This window comes from Solanum pennellii, chromosome 11 (assembly GCF_001406875.1).
Source record: "Solanum pennellii chromosome 11, SPENNV200".
Classification (NCBI taxonomy): Eukaryota; Viridiplantae; Streptophyta; class Magnoliopsida; order Solanales; family Solanaceae; genus Solanum; species Solanum pennellii.
In genome coordinates this window covers 5,588,428-5,608,798 of record NC_028647.1, presented here as the reverse complement: position 1 = coordinate 5,608,798, position 20,371 = coordinate 5,588,428, and the positions used below count along the sequence as shown (strand labels likewise).

The 20,371-nt window shown below is 34.4% G+C and overlaps 3 protein-coding genes across 6 annotated transcripts in view; 1 reads left to right on the top strand and 2 right to left on the bottom strand.

Annotated features, from left to right (window-relative positions):
* Positions 1-9,400, bottom strand: part of LOC107004432 (sister chromatid cohesion protein PDS5 homolog A) — a 23,647-nt gene extending 14,247 nt beyond the window's left edge. For all 3 annotated transcript variants that reach the window (XM_027912913.1, XM_027912914.1, XM_015202630.2), the window contains exons 1-18: positions 9,188-9,400; positions 6,192-6,395; positions 5,913-6,094; positions 4,384-4,510; positions 4,070-4,288; positions 3,496-3,712; positions 3,260-3,405; positions 3,011-3,156; positions 2,509-2,658; positions 2,336-2,384; positions 2,051-2,242; positions 1,739-1,921; positions 1,123-1,277; positions 924-1,050; positions 662-811; positions 516-575; positions 281-417; positions 28-145 (exon numbers count right to left, since the gene is read on the bottom strand). In XM_027912913.1, coding sequence (XP_027768714.1) covers positions 28-145; positions 281-417; positions 516-575; positions 662-811; positions 924-1,050; positions 1,123-1,277; positions 1,739-1,921; positions 2,051-2,242; positions 2,336-2,384; positions 2,509-2,658; positions 3,011-3,156; positions 3,260-3,405; positions 3,496-3,712; positions 4,070-4,288; positions 4,384-4,510; positions 5,913-6,094; positions 6,192-6,395; positions 9,188-9,280 — 2,655 coding nt within the window. In that variant the 5' untranslated portion in view covers positions 9,281-9,400. The remainder of the gene's footprint in view (positions 1-27; positions 146-280; positions 418-515; positions 576-661; positions 812-923; positions 1,051-1,122; positions 1,278-1,738; positions 1,922-2,050; positions 2,243-2,335; positions 2,385-2,508; positions 2,659-3,010; positions 3,157-3,259; positions 3,406-3,495; positions 3,713-4,069; positions 4,289-4,383; positions 4,511-5,912; positions 6,095-6,191; positions 6,396-9,187) is intronic.
* A 2,796-nt stretch (positions 9,401-12,196) lies between these two features.
* On the top strand, positions 12,197-15,316 carry LOC107004433 (tRNA (guanine(9)-N1)-methyltransferase). The gene is made up of 3 exons (XM_015202633.2): positions 12,197-12,644; positions 12,905-13,264; positions 14,815-15,316. The coding sequence occupies exons 1-3, from the start codon at positions 12,225-12,227 to the stop codon at positions 15,046-15,048; spliced, it is 1,014 nt and encodes a 337-aa protein (XP_015058119.1). The 5' UTR covers positions 12,197-12,224; the 3' UTR covers positions 15,049-15,316.
* LOC107004434 (nuclear transcription factor Y subunit B-6) lies at positions 15,277-16,846 on the bottom strand. 2 transcript variants are annotated; one of them, XM_015202635.2, is made up of 2 exons: positions 16,652-16,846; positions 15,277-15,978 (listed from the first exon to the last, which is right to left on the bottom strand). In XM_015202635.2, the coding sequence occupies exons 1-2, from the start codon at positions 16,719-16,721 to the stop codon at positions 15,470-15,472; spliced, it is 579 nt and encodes a 192-aa protein (XP_015058121.1). In that variant the 5' UTR covers positions 16,722-16,846; the 3' UTR covers positions 15,277-15,469. The 2 variants fall into 2 exon arrangements, with proteins under 2 accessions (XP_015058121.1, XP_015058120.1); XM_015202634.2 differs by having other exon boundaries at positions 15,277-15,984; positions 16,652-16,841.
* Between the last annotated feature and the right edge of the window lie 3,525 nt (positions 16,847-20,371).

Sequence of the window (20,371 nt, the reverse complement as noted above, 5' to 3'; positions counted from 1 at the left end):
GGGGGGGGGGGGGGGTAGAAACCTCACCTCTGATGTCCCAAGAGTAAGGTAAAAGACATCCACAGGAATCTTGTGGTCCCAGTGCTTTGATAGACGAAGCATAGCTTTTGCTGCAGCAAGTCTTAAATGGGCCTTATCAACAGAACTGCAAAATGGCAAAGATAAGAGAAAGAGAAACCAAATCTCCTGTAGAAAGAAAGCCTTGTAACAAACTATGCAAAGCACATCCATCTATTGACACAACCCCAAAAAGCAGATAATTCCTGCACAGTAGCAGTACCTTGACTTAATTTGAATTGAGATTTCCCCAAATGAGAGTATGTTTTTCAGGATTTCCAACAAGTCATCAATCCCCAATCGAAGGTTAGCATCCTTCACTGGTAAATAGCTTTTGACCAGTGTCTTAATTCCAAATATCTGTATATCAATATTGAATGAAAATGCCAATTCATCCTTTAGAAAATAGTCATAATTCTGAAAATCGTAAAGGAGATAACCAAACAGTAAAATCTGACCTTCATTGAACAGATCTCACTTCGGTCCTCCCAACTTTCTTTGGCTTTACCTTCAGATGTCTGAAAAGAATAGTTTGCCTTTAGATGAATGCTAAAAAAGGAGGTAAACAATGTCGCAAAATTTGGCATTAATTCATGAGGCATACGTGACTAAGCTCCAATATGTTTTTCTTTATGAACTGCTCAATCTCTTTCTCCCTTGTCTCAAAGACTGGCATAGCAGTCTGTGCAACACATCCAAGAGATTGTAGTACAGCAGGTAAATGTGACTTCTCTTCTAGCATATCAACAAGTCTCTGCACATTACACAGGTAATGTGATATCCAAATATTTCACCAACATATGAACCGAGAGGAGGATAAATCAATAGGCAGTAATTTGTATGGGTATAGTGAGATTATGACCTACCTTATATAGAACAGACAATGACTTGAGTCCATCATCCTTCATTATTGAAGCAAGTGCATGTATAGCATACTTGGCCTGCCTCCGGCTTCCCTCCAAGCAAATCCTCTCAAGCATAAGGTCTAAAGACCTGTAAGTTGCAAGCATAATGTTTCAGTATATCGCAGCAAGGAACTAAAGAATAAAAGCTTCAAATGTGAACCTTGAAGAATCTCCCAATTTTTCTCGGATGGCTGCACCAGCCTTTGCCAAAACATGCAAGACACCTTCTTTAATTATCTCATTATCATCTTCAAGAAGATGTATCAGATCTTCCTCAATTCCACTAAGCAGAAATGGACAGAAACGTGCAAGAATCTGCAATGTTCATCAAAGAAAGACATGAATTGAAGAAAGAGTGAAAGACACAGAAATGAATTATGGACTTCCTAAAACATGGATAATTTGATTTCATTCTAAAAGAAACATGGATAATTGATTAAATCAGAGAAGACACTTTTGTAGTGACATGTGAAGGTAGCAATGCATCGGGTTGCTCACAATTTATAGGGCACTCAGGCAGACTCTTGAATATGTGATAGTTATGAAAGCAAGAAAATCATAGATGCCAAGGCACCACTATTACCTGCTACAATATACCATAATATAGCCTATAAGGCATGCCTACCAATATAACCCATTTCAGGCATTAAATGCTTCAACCAAAAGTGTCTTCCATTTCAGTTCTCTCCTTTATAGGTTACAATAAAGTCTACCAAGAAAACATGAGGATAAAAAATATGCATTTATATAGACGAAGCAAGTTAGTTTTAAATTACCACAAGAAGATGTGTGCAAGACAGAATCAAATCAGTGCTTCCAGCAGATTTCTGTATGTTAGTCTCCTGGAGAATTTCTTTTACATGTTCCTTGTTGAAAAGTATATATGAGCACTTCATAGAAAGTGTGCCCAGGAAGTCGTAGAGCCGATGCTTTTCACCAAGGATCTTAAGCAGTTCATCCTGATGAGGAAACATCATAGGAAAAATGTCATGTACTCATACATACTTAGGCATTTCAGTGGCTTTAATATATCAGTAGACAAAACAAGTGAGAACCTACATTATATTCAAAAATAGGTTTCTCCTTACCCAAGAACTAGAAGCTCGAATAGAGTTGCTGTTTGGATCAAGGAGAACTGTTAATATCCTCCAGACATTAGCATCTTTTAACTGATCAAGAATCTGAAAGCTCTCTTCCGCCTTCCCAGGGTCAGTAAAACAACGAGACATAATGCGGAAGCAGAATACAACTTTTTTTTGAATCTCAGTGGCATCGCCATCCTGCAATTATTTTACAATGAAGTTCTGTTAACCTTGTTTTGTTCACTTTTAACCATTTATTGTTCGGGAACAAAGAGTGGAAGAGTTACAAACCTGCTGCATCTGCCTTAAAGAAAGATACCTCCTCATCTCTTGCTGCAACCTGCAGCTTATCCAAAACTCAATGAATATGTAATTCGTGTTGTACTTCAAAGGTGAGGGAAATAAAGAAGACACAAACAACATCCAGGAACACCTGACATCAAGATCGAGCATTCATGACAAACCTTTGTTTCTGCTCCAGCAGCTTCTCAAGTGCTCTAACCTCAACTTTGTCAAAACTTGAGAAAACCTTAACCCAGTTTTTAACTTTATCCTTGACTGAGAATTCATTAGGGAACAAGGATGAGCATAGAATGTGCTCCACGATGTCCGACCTATAGAAAAAACAATAGTCAATAATGTATTAAATGAGTGCTTGATATATGGAACCTGGTTTAAAAAGGTAAAATTTCTGTGTTGCAGTTTCAGATTCCAAAACTCCAATATAAGGTGTGCCTAGAGTAACAAGTTACAAATGTGGACTCCCAACTTCAGGAACTACAGTATAACTTGGGGTTGGTGTTTCCAATAGAAACTTCACTTTCCAAATGCTTAAGATTCCAAAGAAAACAACCTAATACTTTAGTACTTGATTCCTCATCATTTAGCTAAGGAAATAATCTATCCATCTTTCACTTATCAAATCATAGTTTATCATTCCGTAAAAAGCAATACAAGGCAGCTTACCTGAAATCTTTGTCATAAAAACATCTTAAAATCCTCCCAGGGATCCATTCATAGTCGATGCCTTTAATTGAGCCACTGGAAGAGTTTAAGCAATAGATTCTGTATATATCAGCTAGCCTCTCCAGTGTGTATCTTTTAACAAGAAGCTGAAAACATAAGACCATACAGCTATCAGAAGATGGGAGTAAGAATGCATTAATTATCAATGTCAAAGTAGACTAGACACCTAAAACTAGACATGTCACATACAGATTTATCCCGAATCCGCTCTGCTACCAGCTTAATAGTATCGACCTTCATGGATGTAAGGGCATTACATGCAGCATCACAAAGCACGACAACGACTTGTTTGCGCACATTTTCATCATAATCCAACAGCCGGTCCCGGAGGGCAGCTAGAACATGTTTATATTAGATTACCAACTAAATGCATAAGTATAAAGGACTGAAGGAAGGAAAGAAGGAAGGATTTCCAATATTCTTACAGATGATCTGAGGTGCTTCTTGTCTAAATGGATTTGACAGCAGACATCCCTTGACATGTTCAAGGACAGACATTCTGACCTCAACTATTCTATCAGTAAGTCTCTTCAAAAATTCCAAGAAAATCGGATGAAATGCCTCAGAGATAGCAGATTCCGATAGAGCAAAAAGATCCCCAACTAAGTGCACAGCTTTTAATCGCACATCTAACTGATCTGTCTGTCACATTCAAGCTTGTACATTAGATCATCAGAAGTAAGAAAGGAAGAAAAGATCACCTATATAAATGAAGAAAAAATGACTCTAGGCACATATCTTGAGTTGATCAACTACTTCAAGACTGATATCTTCAGATATTCTATAGCAAATAAACTAATGGCTATATTCCATTAAACTACACCAGCTACATTAAAGGTCCAACCAGGCAAAGAAGATAGAACAATAAAGTCAAGTAAATTTCAATAATCGAAAAAATGTTGTCAAGACATATTTGAAAACTAAAGCACAAATTAACATGATTTTCATTAGAAAATAAAATGATGTAATAACAGAGATGGGATGAAGAAATTAATGTACCAGTAGTTCTCCTGTGATGTAGGGAACAACTCCTGATAAGATCTGAGGAGCACAACGGTAAATATCATAAATGACTTCATGGTAGTCAATTTCAAATGTTGTTGGCCTGCTGTCTCCAGACATTGAAGATACAAGAAACTGCTTTATGCTGGGCTCCAATTTTCCTGAACACTGCTCTATCACCTTCATAGCAAGCCCCCTTCCGGCTATCGAAACATCCTGACAGGAAGTGTTAAAACCCAGTTCTTCAGGACAAAGCATCCAAACAAAAGCAAACTTCTGTTGACATTTAATCATGCAACACAAACACTTACTTTCTTATGACGACCTAGAACCGACAAAATGACGTGTAAAAGATCCTCCCGGATATCTTCACTCTCTTCTATGAGAACAACCATAATAGTTTGCATTGATGTCAGAATACTATCTTGATGCTCATCCCTGCATATGTGGTATACAAGACAGAAAATTATTGAATTAGGGAGGGTCCAAGGGAGACGAAGCAACAATAATCCAGGAGCAACAGTAGCTACATTTTTAAATTTTGAGATAAAATTTCGTTTCACTACATATATTTTCATACCTTCATCAAGATGAATGTTTATATCATATACCTTAATTAAGTACACCACATTTAAGTATGCAGTAACACATACCTTGTTTTACCTTCAATTTTCTCACATTAGTCAGTCACACTAGATTATTTTTGTTGATATAACAGGCTGAGAAACACTTAGAAACTATGTTGCTCGGACTCTCCAAAAATGCAGCTGCAACAGTGTCAGATCCTCCAAAAAATGCACTACTTTTGGAGGATCCGACACCCAGTGGCATTTTTGAAGAGTCCAAGCAACATAGCTTAGAATTGGGGATAAAGCAGGAAAAAAAAAAAGCTTTATCCATTGCTCTTCGCCAAAAAAACAGTTCAATATGGCTTTCACAAAGCAAAAAGACTGGAAGAAGTTGATCAAACATTGTGACAAAATGGGAGACGAAATCATTGAAGTGAAAGAGTTCATAACTGGAGGAGAGTGGAAAAAACATAAGCTATTATACATATCAGGAGAGATGGATGATCATATCACGGAGAATATTAGCCCCAAGTTGACTAATTGACAGCATTAACATTATTTGCCATATATTAAATGTCATTTGCATTGTAAGGTGGCGTCAGGTCTGTGGTGGGTGGATTTGTACTGTTTCAGATCACATTGGGTGATACATGGTATAAGAAGAGAGGAGTCGCAAAGCTGGATATTTAAAGCAGGAAAAGAAGACCAGGCATGGGAGGTTGCCCCTTTGACCCTAATGTGGATAGTATGAGAAGAGAGAAACAGAGGAACATGACGGATTGAAATGGACTTTGTACATTTCAAATAGCTTGTGTTTTTTTTTCTTTTTGACACACCAATGAGATCCCTATTTGTATAGAAGAATAGGTGTCTTTCGTAGAGTCCCATATTTTAATGTATATTCCCAGCTCATCGGAATTCTGCTTGTATCCAGGATCAATAACTTCTGGTCTTTGATGAAATTTAGTATCTTATTTAGTTATGTAAATGATATTATTTTTTTTGAGGATGTAATATTTGTACTGTCCTAGTCAATATACACAAAGTTACCTTCTCCAAGAAAAAAAAATTACTTATCTATTTAAAAGAGATACTAAATGTCATCAAAGACGAGAAATTTGTGACATTTTCTTTTAAACAGAATAAAGAATTAAAACTTCTAGCCATAGTGCTAACTTCTTCGAAAAGGCAAGAGAATGCAGCAGCACTAGTAGGTGACATATCTGCCACAATATTTACTGATGGGACCTTCAGTACAAGATAAAGCTCACCTGACAACATTGAGAAAAGTCTGGAACATTTCATTGATAAGATCATCACACTCGAGATCCAGCATTACAACACATGATCTGTACCTTGCTAGAGTTTCTAAGATGACAACTCTTCTTCCGAAGGATGGACTATTTATATCACCTAAGCCGCTGAAAGTGCTCACAATCAAATGGAAGATGTCCTGACTCAAATCAAAGCACAAACCAGGTTTTTAGTTGCTGCATGGGAAAATCAAGGGCACATAAATGCGTCATCGAGTCTCTGCCATTACTTATTACCTTTAGAACATCATCACTATACGGTGCTTCAGGTGCAGTAATTCTTGTTATCTCACAGATACAGGTGGCAACAAGAAGCTTAACCTCCCTATCTTGATGCTTTAGGAGTTCTGGTTTAACTATAGCAGATTGTAAGGGCTGCATGGCTTCCAACATAGCTTTTGGCGGCGACTGCTCCAACTCAGAAAGAAATGTGGAACCTTGCTGCTTGTGAAAAATTCAATCAATACATTACAAATTTGTGATAGATTCAATCAAACACTACTGCAACGGAAAGGTCAAGCACATAACTGAATCTCAAGTGTGTGATAACACAAAGCGATCAGGAGGTAATGAAAGCAGTTTGAGAATAGAAAACTACCTCTTTGAAGCTCATATGCAATAGACAATTATCCAGTATCTCTTTTTAGAAGTACAAGTAAAACCATCATAGCCAATCGTACAAAAAGAAAACAAGTTAAACCAAGTAAGATCTAAAAACTGAACTGGATACATCCCTTCAAGGACATCCCCAAAAAAAGGGAAAAGATGTGCTGGATACATAGAGGTTTACAAGGAATAGCACTCAAGAGAAGTGCCCAATACAAGATTCCAAAAAGAAGATACAGAGACCAAAGACGACGACGACAATTACAAGCACACATAAACTTGCAACTGACCCAAAGAAGAAAACACCAGAAAGACCCAAAAGAAACAAAACCTCAAAAGGTTGATTGCTCATTGACTCTTTCTCAAGAAACTGAATACCAAGACAAGAACAGACAAACTACAGTTAGCTCAAAGTTGAGATAAGATCATCAACAGAGTAACACTTTGATGCAGCATAACCGTTAGTATGGTGTTCAAAAAGACCTATAACTAGAAAAGTAGCAGCAAGCAAAGTGTACAAAATGTTTAAATTAAGAAGGTTTCAAGGGCACAAAAAAGGTGGAAGATGAAATTTCTTTACTTATTCGATTTGCAAGAATCAAGAGTGTCACATTGTTTAAAGATCAAGAAAGAGTGTCACCTTATTGTGATTATTGTACCTGGTCAACTCAGTCATGCATCAATAAGCACGCATTAATCAAGAAACATAATTTCGCCAGTCAATTTCCACAGAAGTGGAAAATAAGGACATACCAAACAGAATTACTATCTCCAATGTACTCCTACATCTTAGCCAAAGGTTTCAGTTCGATCATTAAAAATGGAGCCGCCTCTAGTAGGGAAAGCTTACTCGCGAAGTGGAACATACACGAATCGGGATTAATCATGCTCCAAAACTGGGCAGCATACACCAGGATGGAGATAACAAAGAAGGCCATAGCAAACAGAAAACTAAAGAGGCCGATCTACTCTAAAAATCAATCCAAGCAAAGATATCGACCAAATTGACCATTAACCATGCCCAATGTACAACATTCCTTTGCTATTTTGCTTTAGAAGATCCCTAGTAGAACAAAGAAGGCGCTGAAATTTGCAGGACAGATTTGGTAATTATCAGCTTCAAATAACATGGAGCACACACCCATGCATGGATAGGTACATATACACCATTACAACCTACTTTAAGTCGAGTATACTTTTTATGTTATTCCTTAAATTAAAATGGTGTTTGCAGGAATTATCACAGTAAGAGACTTGCACATCTGGGCAGGGTTAAGTGTGAATTACAGAGAGTCTCTACATTTAGAAAAAAAACAAGGTATGGCATAAAAAAAATACAAAATGCTGGAATAAATTGATGGATACACGGATTCATACGGCAGACCCCAGTAGTTCAGGACTGAAACTTAGTAGATTGATTGATTTAACTGCAACTGACCAAAGCACTCGCTAAAGACCTATCAGAACCTCCTGAAATTACAACTTACATCACTCTAAGCTCATCCAGATGAACTCTTTGTACAGTAGCCATTAAATGCATCCGTCTTTGAAGAGTTCCACATATTTAGCGAGAGCTGCTTTGGTCAAAACCAGATACTTCTCAAGCAAACAGAATTTTACTTTAAATTATTGCTAACACCAAAATCAGGAAATTTTGAGAGACTAGCAACATGACATAACATTTCTTCTCTGCATTAAGTTGCTAGATTGGCGTAACTGCCAAGAGCCACATCGTTTCGCATCACCAGTTTTGATTTTAAATACAAATCAATTAACAACTAAAGAAGAAGTTTCTCTGCATTCTTTTCAATTGTCAATCGCCAAGTTTCCCTAATAAAAAGTGAGACTAATATGTACTAAGATGCCTTATTTTGGTTTGAAGTTAAAATCAAGCTACATTAAACTGTGTCTATCCTAGAAGTACTATAGCAGGGGGTGACAAAATAATTCCAGCATTTCCGAATACAAACTTCTTAGCCCTGTGTATGCATGGGAAAGATGCATCTTTAAAAAGAGATCATTGTTTACACACAAAAAATATATACATATGATGTTTCTATTGGGCGAACTGACCACATAATATATAGCTATTCATCCAGCAGAGTGTATGAAGAAGAAACAAAAAACAGCATAGGGTATACACACGCTTGTCTATTCCTAAGAAAGGGGGAGAAGCCAAGGTAACCCATTTAAGCTCTAATTCAGCAAATTAAACTCATCTGCAACCTAAAGTTGAAACCTTTATAGTTGGATTCTTCACATTCTTCAGTTTGTTAATTCACTTAATGGAAATTTTCCCTAAATTGAGGAAGTGGGAAAGACCAAAAAGGCATGAAGAATGGTAAATAAAACCGCATGAAGAAACTAAAAAGACCAAAATTTCCCATTATATCAAAAAGTAAAAGAAAAAAAAATAAAGCTTTATCCAATTTTACCCACTTTCAGAAAGGGAAAAAACAGGAATCTGTACAACTAACCCTAATTCAACTGAAACAACAACCAATACTGCATGAGCTTCAACTCATCAAGCGAAAAAACCACAACACAAGTGGAAGCAGTGCATTCAATGTGAATAATTGAATTCAAAACAAGTTTGTTTCGAAGAATTAAAGAATTTCTTAACGAACCTTTAAGAGTTTGATAAGTGAGTCTTTACTAGTAGGAGGGTTTTCAAGCTTGGATCCGAGCTCCTTGAGCTGAAGTTGGAGCTTCGAAGCCATAGTCTCTGTCGTTTTCTGTTCCAACAGAGAGTTTTAGGACATTTAGCTCCGAAGGTGTAAGGTAGGCTTTTTGTTTCGACAAGAGAGAGAGAGAGAGAAAGGAAATTTACTTCAGAGCTCTTCACTTCAGCACATATTTATCCCCAGATTTACTCCTTTAAGTTTCTTTCTTTACATGTCCCTCTATTTAACCTTATTTCCATATCTTCCACTAAACTTCTATTTTAGCTAGCGTTTGAACATAAATTTTTAAATAATTTGAAAAAAAGGTGGTTCGGAATAAAGAAAAGCAAGGCTAGAATTGTGTCATGTCAATTTTCATAATAAATACCTATATATACATTCTGAACAAGAGAGGATATTTTACGCAACTAATGAGAGTAGGAAGATTCTAGGTAAATATCAAAATAGTATTTAGTGCTTTCTGTTTTCAATAGTTATCGGAAAAGTTTTTATCTTAGTCTACTAACTCTATTAAGGGTTGATGGTGAGGATAGTACCTTTTATCATCAGTAGATGATTCAAAGGCGTGTATTTGTTGTAATGAATAGAAAGAACAATTAAGAATTATTTTTGCTTGTATTATACGCGATTAATTTTTTTTATTCGTTAATATTCTCGCTAGAGTTTATGATGGTATGTTTGTCTTGGTCAAAGGGCAAGACGAGTGAAATGAAATTGGGATAATTTATGTATGTGACATGAGTTGCGGTGGATGAGACAGGAAGGAGTTGTGAGGAATTAACGATATCGAGAGTTGAAAAAGGCAGAGGTGGGCCGAAAAAAAATTGAAGCGTTGATTGGACATGACATAATGCATTTTTATTTTATTATGGACATAATTACAAATAACTGTGCACATAATCAAAAACTAGAGTAGAAGATTAAAAAATAGTCAAGTGTAAGAGACATGAAGGGGACTAAACATGAAAGAAAAAATCCATTGAATAGGATCATTATCCACATTCTTTCATTTCTTTTAATTTCTTATTCTTCAAGGACCGTTTGGTCATGCGATGTGGAAATTTTGATATGATATCACAATATGAAATCATAAGATGAAATTAAAGTATTGTTTGGACATGCGATACAAATTTTTTATGTTATATATTTTTTCATAAACATAAGAATCTCATAAATTGTAAATTATTAAAATAACCCTAATTGATTATTTAATCTTATCAGATAAACAAAAATTTATAAAATTATTACAAAGATATTTGATCTCTACTTGATTAACTATTCCATCATACTTTAATTGATCAAACTTTAATTCAATAAAAAATATTAATTGAACATAAATTGTAGTGTACTGGTATTTAATATAATTCTCCTACATGGTATGAACAATCTTCTGACAGTGAACTTGCAGTTCTTAATCATATGACCGATCAGACGAACCAACAATGTTATTTTGAGTCATTTGTTTGCTAATACCATTCACAACTATATTTTCATGCTCGTAGACCATAAATATATCATAACTCCGTTTTTATTCTCACACGTAATTATGTAACAGTGTAAAAGTTATGACAATTTTTACGAGTTAATATCTTAAAAGATCACTCAATTTTAGGAATTGATCTAGCAAAGTCATTAAAGTTTGTTTTGTATCAAAAAAATCACTTAACTTAGATTTTTATATCAATAAAATCACTCAACTTTAGAATTGATCTAACAAAGTCATTAAAGTTTGTTGGGTATCCAAAAAATCACTCAACTTAGATTTTTATATCAATAAAATCACTCAACTTATACATTTGTGTTAGTAAAATCATTAAACAAAATTTATCATTATTTTTGTTTGTTTCATATAAAATAGACCCTACAATTAAATAAAATTAAGAAAACTAATTTATTTTTTTTATGGAAAACTTCTCTAGTGAAACAAATACTTTTATCTTAATATGCTAATTATTAAATAAAAAGAAATAATTAGGAGTTCTATTTATTGGTCCACTAGTGTATGCTTTTGAGAATTAGCACAAATAAATTATCGATGAAATTTTTATTCACAAATCTAATTAGGATTCATTAGAGAATAAGAATACTAAAATAATATTTAGAATTGTGACCTCAATTAACTTTCTAAATATGTTATAACTGACAGCTTTTCTTTTAACAATGCAAAAATTTCCCATAAAAAAAATTAAATTAGTTTTCTTAATTTTATTTATTTGTAGGGTCTATTTTATACAAAAAAATAAAATAAAATAATAATGATATATTTTGTTTAATGATTTTACTAACACAAATGTCTAAGTTGAGTGATTTTATTGATATAAAAATCTAAGTTGAGTGATTTTTTAGATACCCAACAAACTTTAATGATCTTGTTAGATCAATTCCTAAAATTGAGTGATTTTTATTGATATAAAAATCCAAGTTGAATGAATTTTTTGATACAAAACAAATTTTAATGACTTTGCTAGATCAATTCCTAAAGTTGAGTGATCTTTTAAGATATTAACTTCAATTTTTACTTGTATGTCGACTATTATATGGTTTCACTTATGTGCAATTACACATTTTTAATGCATTTATCTCGTTCTAAAATCAAACATATTGAAAATAGTGATTATGAAACATACATAACCCAATTTTGTCTTTTTCTATATTAAATTGCTTTAAACATTTTCATATATAGCCGAAAGAGAAGTACTTTTATTATGAAAAACCAAAAAGATATTACTCCCTCATCTCTTATATATATGCATCAAATCAATTCCTACTCTATCATTTATATTCACCAAATTAGTAAAAGATAATATTTGTGTCTTTTCATAAACTAGTCATATTATTAAAAAAAATAAAAAAAAATATGTTAAGTAGTTTCCAAAGAAAAAAGAAATGGGCCGGGTCAGGAGTGAAACAGTGGAGGCCCAAAGTTTGAGAGCCTTCCTGTGTGCTAAAGCCCCAATGTTGAGCAAAACATTCTTCTGCAATGGAAGAAGGGAAAACAATGGCAGATGAAGAAGAAGTGGTAGTGGAAGTCGAACAGCAGCAGCAGCAGCCATGTCCACCGCTGTCGAAGAACGCACAGAAGAAACTGTTGAAGCAGCAACGATACGAGGTCAAAAAGGCGGAGAAAAAGGCATTGCTGAAAGAGCAGAAGAAGAGAGAAGGGGAGCGCAAGCGTAAGGAATGGGAGGAGAAGCTGGCCAGCGCCACCGAAGAGGAGAAACAACAGTTGATAGAGTCGAGGAAGTGCTTAAGGAAAGAGAGAATGGACCAACGCTCTGATGAAAAAGGAAAGAAGATGCAGAGGCTCACTAATGCTAAAGAAAATGGCCAAAATGTAGTTATTGATCTCGAGTTTGATCACCTCATGAGTTCTAGTGAGCTCCATAGCCTCGTTCAACAGGTTTATTTCTTCTTTTTTTAGTTAAAGTTTCAGTTTGTCGAATTTCACTCTAAAACACTCCCGATGCTAGATTGTTGAAGCCTAAACTCTAAAGTCACTGTTTTTGTTCCAAATATCCTTTAGTTGATTTGGTTGTATAGGGTTTCTGTGACAGTTGCACAATACTTGAATTAATTCTTCCTGTTTCTTGCTGCTTTATAAATGCACTTTTATCTTACATGTTCGAAGCGAACAAGCTAAAGCTATTGGACTTATGGCAGATCATGTACTGTTATGCGGTGAATGGAAGGTGTAGTTCTCCTGCTCACCTCTGGTTGACTGGCTGTCAAGGAGAAATGCAAGCTCAGTTGCAAAGACTACCAGGTTTTGACAAGTGGGTAGTTGAAAAGGAGAACCGGCCATATATTGAGGCATTCCAAGATCAGAAGGAACGGCTTGTATATCTCACTGCAGACTCAGAAACAACGCTAGACGTCCTTGATCCAAAGCATATATATATCATTGGTGGGTTGGTGGATAGGAATCGGTGGAAAGGGCTAACCATGAAAAAAGCAGAAGACCAAGGGATTCAAACAGCAAAACTCCCTATAGGAACTTACCTAAAGATGTCTAGTTCCCAGGTATGTTCAGTATTGTGAATCAATAAATCATTGAGCTACTTCTCTATGTTGCCTTCAGACCCTGCATTGTAAACTATGTTAATGAGGTAATATCTTAGTGCTTGCAACCTTCTTTATGCTTGACAATTGTGTTTACTGGTTAAGACGATTATTTAAGGATGTGCCTCAGTTAATTCACCTGAAAAACAGCACTGACTAGTAAGGCTCTCGATATGTTTTGAAGCTGAACACTAAAGAGACTGCTCCCTTTATCTAAGCTTGAAGAAAATCTAAAGACTGTTTCGTGACTCGCTATATGAACTTCCTTTAAATGCTTTGCCATGTTTCTGCAGGACATCAATGAAGTGCTATGCTTTTTTTTCCAGATAATATAAAGTTGGGTGTTTGACCTTTCTTGTTAAAGGATGTCAATAATCAGCAGATTGGATTATTGACTCACAGTTTTCTAGAGTACTAGGGTTAGGGTCTCCATAGAGTTCAAACATCGATATGCTTAACATATGAATGCATTCTGAGGTTCAAGACACATCACTAGCAATAACATGTATAAACTGTCAGTTCCAAATTGTTGCTGGTATTTCATAGTAATTGAAATTTCCTAGAACTGAGAGTTCAGGATCGAATTAATCAAGAGGCACTGGGAGATCATAGGACATACATACTAGTCTGAGACACTCTGGCTATTTAGGTTTATCTTGAAGCCAAAAGAATCTTGTTTGTGTTTCCTTCAATATGCACCACTTTAAGCTATTCAGTTCTATGGTAATAATTCAATATTACCTTGAAACTTGATCAATATAACAAAGATGTTGGACCTATAATTATCTTGTATGTATTTAGTGGCACCATTATCTTTCTAGTAATGTTTTGGTTTATCATTTTGAGCATATATGTTGTTTTTAACAACACGATTGATCCAGTAGTGTATCATTGAAATTTGAAGCCACCAGACAGATGCATGAATAGTGAATCTTATATCTTTTGGCACAACTAGTGCTGGCTAATCAACTGATATTTGTGGTTAATCTTGGCCTAGCTGACAAATGACATTTAAATATTACTTTGAGAATGTACATCTAGACACTTCAACCCGTCCTCATTATGTCTCATAGACACCAAATGCCGAATTGATACATAATTGGAGATGTCTAGATGATCATTTTGTAAGTTGGAGTGTTCAACCGACACAGTGGAGTCGAGCTGAGTAGTCTAGATGTGCTTCCTTAAAGTTGTTTATCTATGTATAGAAACTCTGAAACCAAAATATTTCAAATCAAAGAACTAAACGCGAATATGCTCAAGTCACGGGGTTTTTCAATAGAGGGCAGATAAAGGTTAGGCGTATCATGGGGCTCTTGCATCTTGAGAGAACATATGATTGGTGGTAACATATGGAAAGTCTAAATTCTCCAGTTTTTTGTTGTTATACTGGTAATATGATCAATAGTAGATTCTCTTTTCTTGCCAATAAATTGTTAGTGGCCAGTTTACTCTATGGTCTGTGTAGAAAATTGTGAAAACACTGTCTAACATGTATTTTTCTTGTGCAGGTCCTTACAGTCAATCAAGTGGTAGAGATACTTCTGAAATACTTAGAGACAGGAGACTGGAAAACTTCATTCTTTGCAGTGATTCCACAGAGGAAAAGATGTGAGGGTGATAATGATATTGAACAGGATGAAGATACGGAAGGGAAAGATGATCACGAGAAAAAAATCCGTGATATTGAACTGGAAGAAGAGAAAGATGATCAAGAGTCTAAAAGACAGTGCATTGAGAGTTGAAGTTTCAAAAGCTTCCACTCGATCCTATCAGAATAGTCAGTGGTATCATCTTTGTTCTCCAGAACTTGTGTCAATTATAGTGAAGTTCACCTTATTGAGAAGGTGCTTGGCTTCAGTTTTCTTTTTGCACTGTATGACTTTGTTTCTTCCTCGTGTTTGTTCCTCAATCTTTTTGGGTACATAAACATGTTGGGAAGAATAATTTTGATGTATTATGCTTCAACAAACTTTAGATGGCAAACATATGATATGCTTTTTTTTTCTCTGATAGATTACTGTCCTAGCTAAGTGTTCTTCATGCACTGTGTAATCCATTACAGAAAATTGAACAAGGCCCAAAGATGTAGATTGGTTTTAAGGATTTTGCATCAAAATATAAACAAGTCATACTCAAATTTCAACAACAGCTCACTCAATTCTTTCAGCAGAGAAACAGAGAGTCATCACTTTCCACAGCACACTGAGAAGTGATCCCATCCCCTTGCATACAAGTAGTGTTGGCCATTGGCAGTGGATACACAAAGTAACCTGCATACTGTGGATCAAGCTTCAACATTGCAGACTCCTCTGTCAAGGCTCCATGCTCACCACCATCAATCTCACGATAGCGATGCAAGTAGAAAGTCAAGGGTTCAATGTAATCATCAAAACCAAGCTTGCTCATTGCCCAAAGCAAATCTTCAGCAGTGATGGTCTTACGCTGCTCACATTGGCAACGCTCATTGGCTTCACCAGTTACAAAGCTTATGAACTCAGATACACATTCTTGGATGGTCTGTTTAGAGTCATCAGATATCTTAGCATGGGGAGGAAGGATCCGACGCATGATTCTCATCACATTTGCTATTGGCATGAATCGGTCTTGCTCACGAATAGTGCATTCAGAATCTTGGTTAAGATGAACAGGCACAGGCACTCCCATCCTCATCTCTGTAGCTTAATTTCCACAACACGAGAACAATTTGAAATCAAATTCAAATGATAAAAGTATATTGACATTTTTAGTGGAGTACAACACACGTGTAGAAAAGGGGTAGAGAGGAGATAGTTATAGGTTAATTAAAAGATTGCATGCATGCCACTTGTTTCCCTTAATTTTGTCTTATAAGTTAACCAGAAATAATCTAACATGAGTTATAGTGCATTGGTGAAAGTGTTTTTTTCATCTTTAATCAGAGGTTTCGAGTTCAAGCTCTGAGTATGAAGAAAATTTTATTGAAAGCGTGATTCTCAGATAGACCCTGAACACCTGGTGCATTGGTGAAAGTGTTTTCTTCATCTTTAATCAGGGGTTTCGAGTTCAAGCCTTGAATATGAAGAAAATTTTATTGAAAGCGTGATTCTCAAATAGGCCCTGAACACCTGGTGCATTGGTGAAAGTGTTTCTTCATCTTTAATCAGAGGTTTCGAGTTCAACCCCTGAATATGAAGAAAATTTTATTGAAAGCGTGATACACCGAGTGAGAAATAAAAAAAAAAACCAGAATTTGCAAAGAAGATACTGAAAGATACATTGTGGAAGTCCAAATTAACAAAGAACCACTATGTGAATGTAGTATATAATGTCATTTGTAAAAGTAAAAGAGAATTTACTTAAGCATACCAGGTGTAGAAGGGAATGTGTGATAACCATGAAATCCTCCATTTCCTAAACCACCAACATTATTATCCATCTTTGCTCCTGTAGATATAGAGTAGTGTGTATATGTGTGCTTAATTGGCCATATTTATAGCCACAAAAGAGAAATGACTCGTGGCAGATGGGCGTAATGAACAAGAAGAAGACATTCGCCGGAATAAATAAGCATTCACAATTGACTGGATCATTTAATTCACTTTTTCTCCGTCTCATTTATATGTCATCTTTTATTTCATAAATAGTTTTAATTCATAAATTACTGTATAATTCTTTATTTATTTTTTACCCTTATGATTTATTAGATTTGAAAATATGTATTTGACTAACTTAGAAAAGCTAAATAAATGATTCATGTTCATTGGTTAAGTTAATTAATCAAAATAAGAGTCTGTCTAGCTCAGCTTAAAAGTTGGTCAAACTGATTTAAAAGCTGGTTTTTGACTTAATTAGCTGTTTGACAATACTCAAAATAACTTATTTTAAGTCAAAAGTTAAAAGCTGGGGTAGGGGTGCTTTTTTTTTATTTAGCTTATAAGCTGTTTTAAGTTGACCACATTTTTATCTTTTTGCCCTAAATATTTTTATACACTCTCCAAATTACCCACATAACCCTAACATCTCTTTCTTCCCCTTTTCACGTTTGGCATATCAACTTCAGCACTTTTATCCAAACGCATAACTGCTTATTTTTAAAATAAGTTTCAGCACTTTTAAAAGTACTTTTTTAAAGCTGCTTATGTTGAGCTCATCCAAACGGGCCCTAAATCAGTTCATACTCATTGATTAAAAACTTGAGTTTCAAAAAAATTAAATAAGAGTACAAAGGTAAAGTTACATTATTTAGTAAAAAGGTGACGTATAAAATGGGATGGAGGAAGTAATTATTACTCTCTCCGTTCCATCTAATTTTATTTATATTTCATCTCTTTCTATAAATAGCCGGACTACATTACTTGTCATTTATAAAATTTAGGCCTAAATTATCATATTTTGCTTATTGTACCCTTGATATAGTAGTTAATTAATCTTGTCATTTATTAATAAAGTTGACTTAAAAAATATTATATAAGAGTAAAAAGATAAAAAGTCACATCATTTCAATGTAAATTTTTTTAATGCAAGTGAAAAAAATAAAAAAAAAGTGACATATAAAATAGCAGTATAGTAATTCTTATTTTTGCTCTAATGAATCAGATGCAACTCATCTTTGTCGCTAATTGGATAATGCTAATTAGTTTTTAATCAAATTTTGATTGATTAAGTTTAAAATTACACCAATATAATTAGAAATTTACAAATGAAATGTGATATATATGCAGTAATTAACGGAAATCTAGCATATCTGCGGAGAGTTAGGATTAAATGTGTGTTTGACCATTGAAACCAAAAATATAATTTACTTTATTTGGGATTTTAAAAGTTGAAGTTGGAGCGACTATTAAAATAAAATATAGTTCACTCTATTCGAAAGTTTTAAAGTTGAAGTTGGAGTTAAAATTATGTTTAGTCAAAAAAACAATTTAAAATTTTTCAAAATTTTAATATACTTTCTACATATAATTTATTAGATTTGAATTCTATTAGTATATATTATTGGTATTGATATTATTCAGATTATCCATTACTTCTTATTATATATAAAACGAAAATATTTACTTATTCTATTACAAGATTTTACAAAAATATTTTTATACTTTTAGAATGTGTTTGGTAAGAAGAAAGATAATTAACACGTTGCATTGAAAAATCGCATAACTTCATGTTTCTTTTATACATAAATCTTTCAAATCCACATCAATTATAAAAGCTCACTTATCGACAATGATAATAGTAATTAATTATACTAAAAAGAATTTCATATGATACATAAAAATCTCTTCATGTTGAGTGTAAGTGTTCTTTTTCTTTTCTTACTTTTTTTGCAAATTTTAAATGACAAGTCTTTTTTTTTCAAAAAAAAAGATACAAAATATAAACGTATGAGTCAAGTGTGTAACCTGCACTAGGCAAGCCTGGTGTGACGAACTTGACCCACAAGGCAAGTCCTTTGTTTTCGCTGTCAAGGTTTTTTAACCTAAGACCTCCAACATGGAAGTCCCAAGCCCAAATCACCGAGTTATCCTGAAAGGTATATATATATATATAATGAGAAATGACGATTTGAAATCTCATACTTAAAAAGCACGATCCCAATCACATGTGTAAATATTGATTTGAAATGATGATTTCATAACAATGTCCAAATGTAAGCTAGGATTACAATCCAACCCAACCTTAAGGGTAAGGTTTATAAAGTAGTAGTTCAAACCAACTATATTGTATGAGACAAAATATTGCTCGGTTCAATAAACAAGAGGATGTTGAGATGAATGTGTGAAATACTATGAGTAATGAGATCAGAAACGAAATTATACGAGATAAAGTAAGAGTGAACTTCACAATGGACAACATTGCGAATTGTGAAATTGAGATGATTCAATTTTGTGAAGAGAATATGCTCAAATATCATAGTTAGAGGAGTGATAGGTTAATTACAATGGGTGTAAGGAGAGTAGAGGTAGGTAGACTCGATAAACTAGGAAAAGGTGGAACACATACCCTTTCATATTCAATTATCACAATAATTTTAAATTTGAAAAAGACAAATATACCTTCGAACTATTGTAAATGGTATGCAGATATCCTCCGACATAATTTTGGGACATAGGTGCCCTATCATTCAAAAACTGGATCATATATAGCCTTTATATTAAAGGATATACACGTGTCGTAATCTTATTCATCGACTCAACATTTATTAAAGGAAAAATATACCTTCAAACTATCGTAAATGGTATGCAAATACCATCTGTCATATTTTCGGGACATTGATGCCCCTGTCGTCCAAAAACTAAAACTATATATATATAGCTTTTGTCTAGACCAAGGCCACGACTAATGTTGCTCAGTCGATATGATATATATATATATATATATATATATATATATATATATAGCCTAACACATCAGTGACCCCTTAAACTTGGCACGAAATTTCACTTAGACACCTCAACTGGATGATGTTTATTTCAAACCCCTTGTGTAGGATCTCGTTGTGTCATGTTGACACTTTTCGTTGACATGATATGGTGAGTGTAATACACTCAAAGTCAGCGCGTGAGGAGCTTTTTTTCAAGCCAAATTTTTTTTATAAAACACTGTTCATCTTCTTCCTCAATCTTTGTGATTATCTCATCCACTAAACACCATCAACCCACGTTCCTGCAACATCGCCATTAATCTTATTAAAATCAAAATAATTTTTAATTTTTCAGATCTAAAAATCACCACAACCATTATCTTCTTTTCATTTTGTTTCTTTATATCCAACAATTAAATTTCAGCGCCACAAAATAATTACTCTTTTTCGTGTTCACATATTTGAATCCTCTGCACATACGAGAAAGACAAAAAAAATAAAAAAATTCTTCCATTGTTAGTTATAACTGATATTTTAGAAGTAAAGAAGAGGAAAAGTGTGCTTTTATAAACTAATTTTTTAAATGTAATTAAATTCTTTTGAAATTAAAGTGTTTCTTGAAAAGATAATATAGTGAAAACGGGTTGAAGTTGAGGTGGGTGGGGGTAAAGAGGATGGACGCTTTAATGGGGGTGGAGAAGACGCCTGGGTTGGTGGTGGTGGGG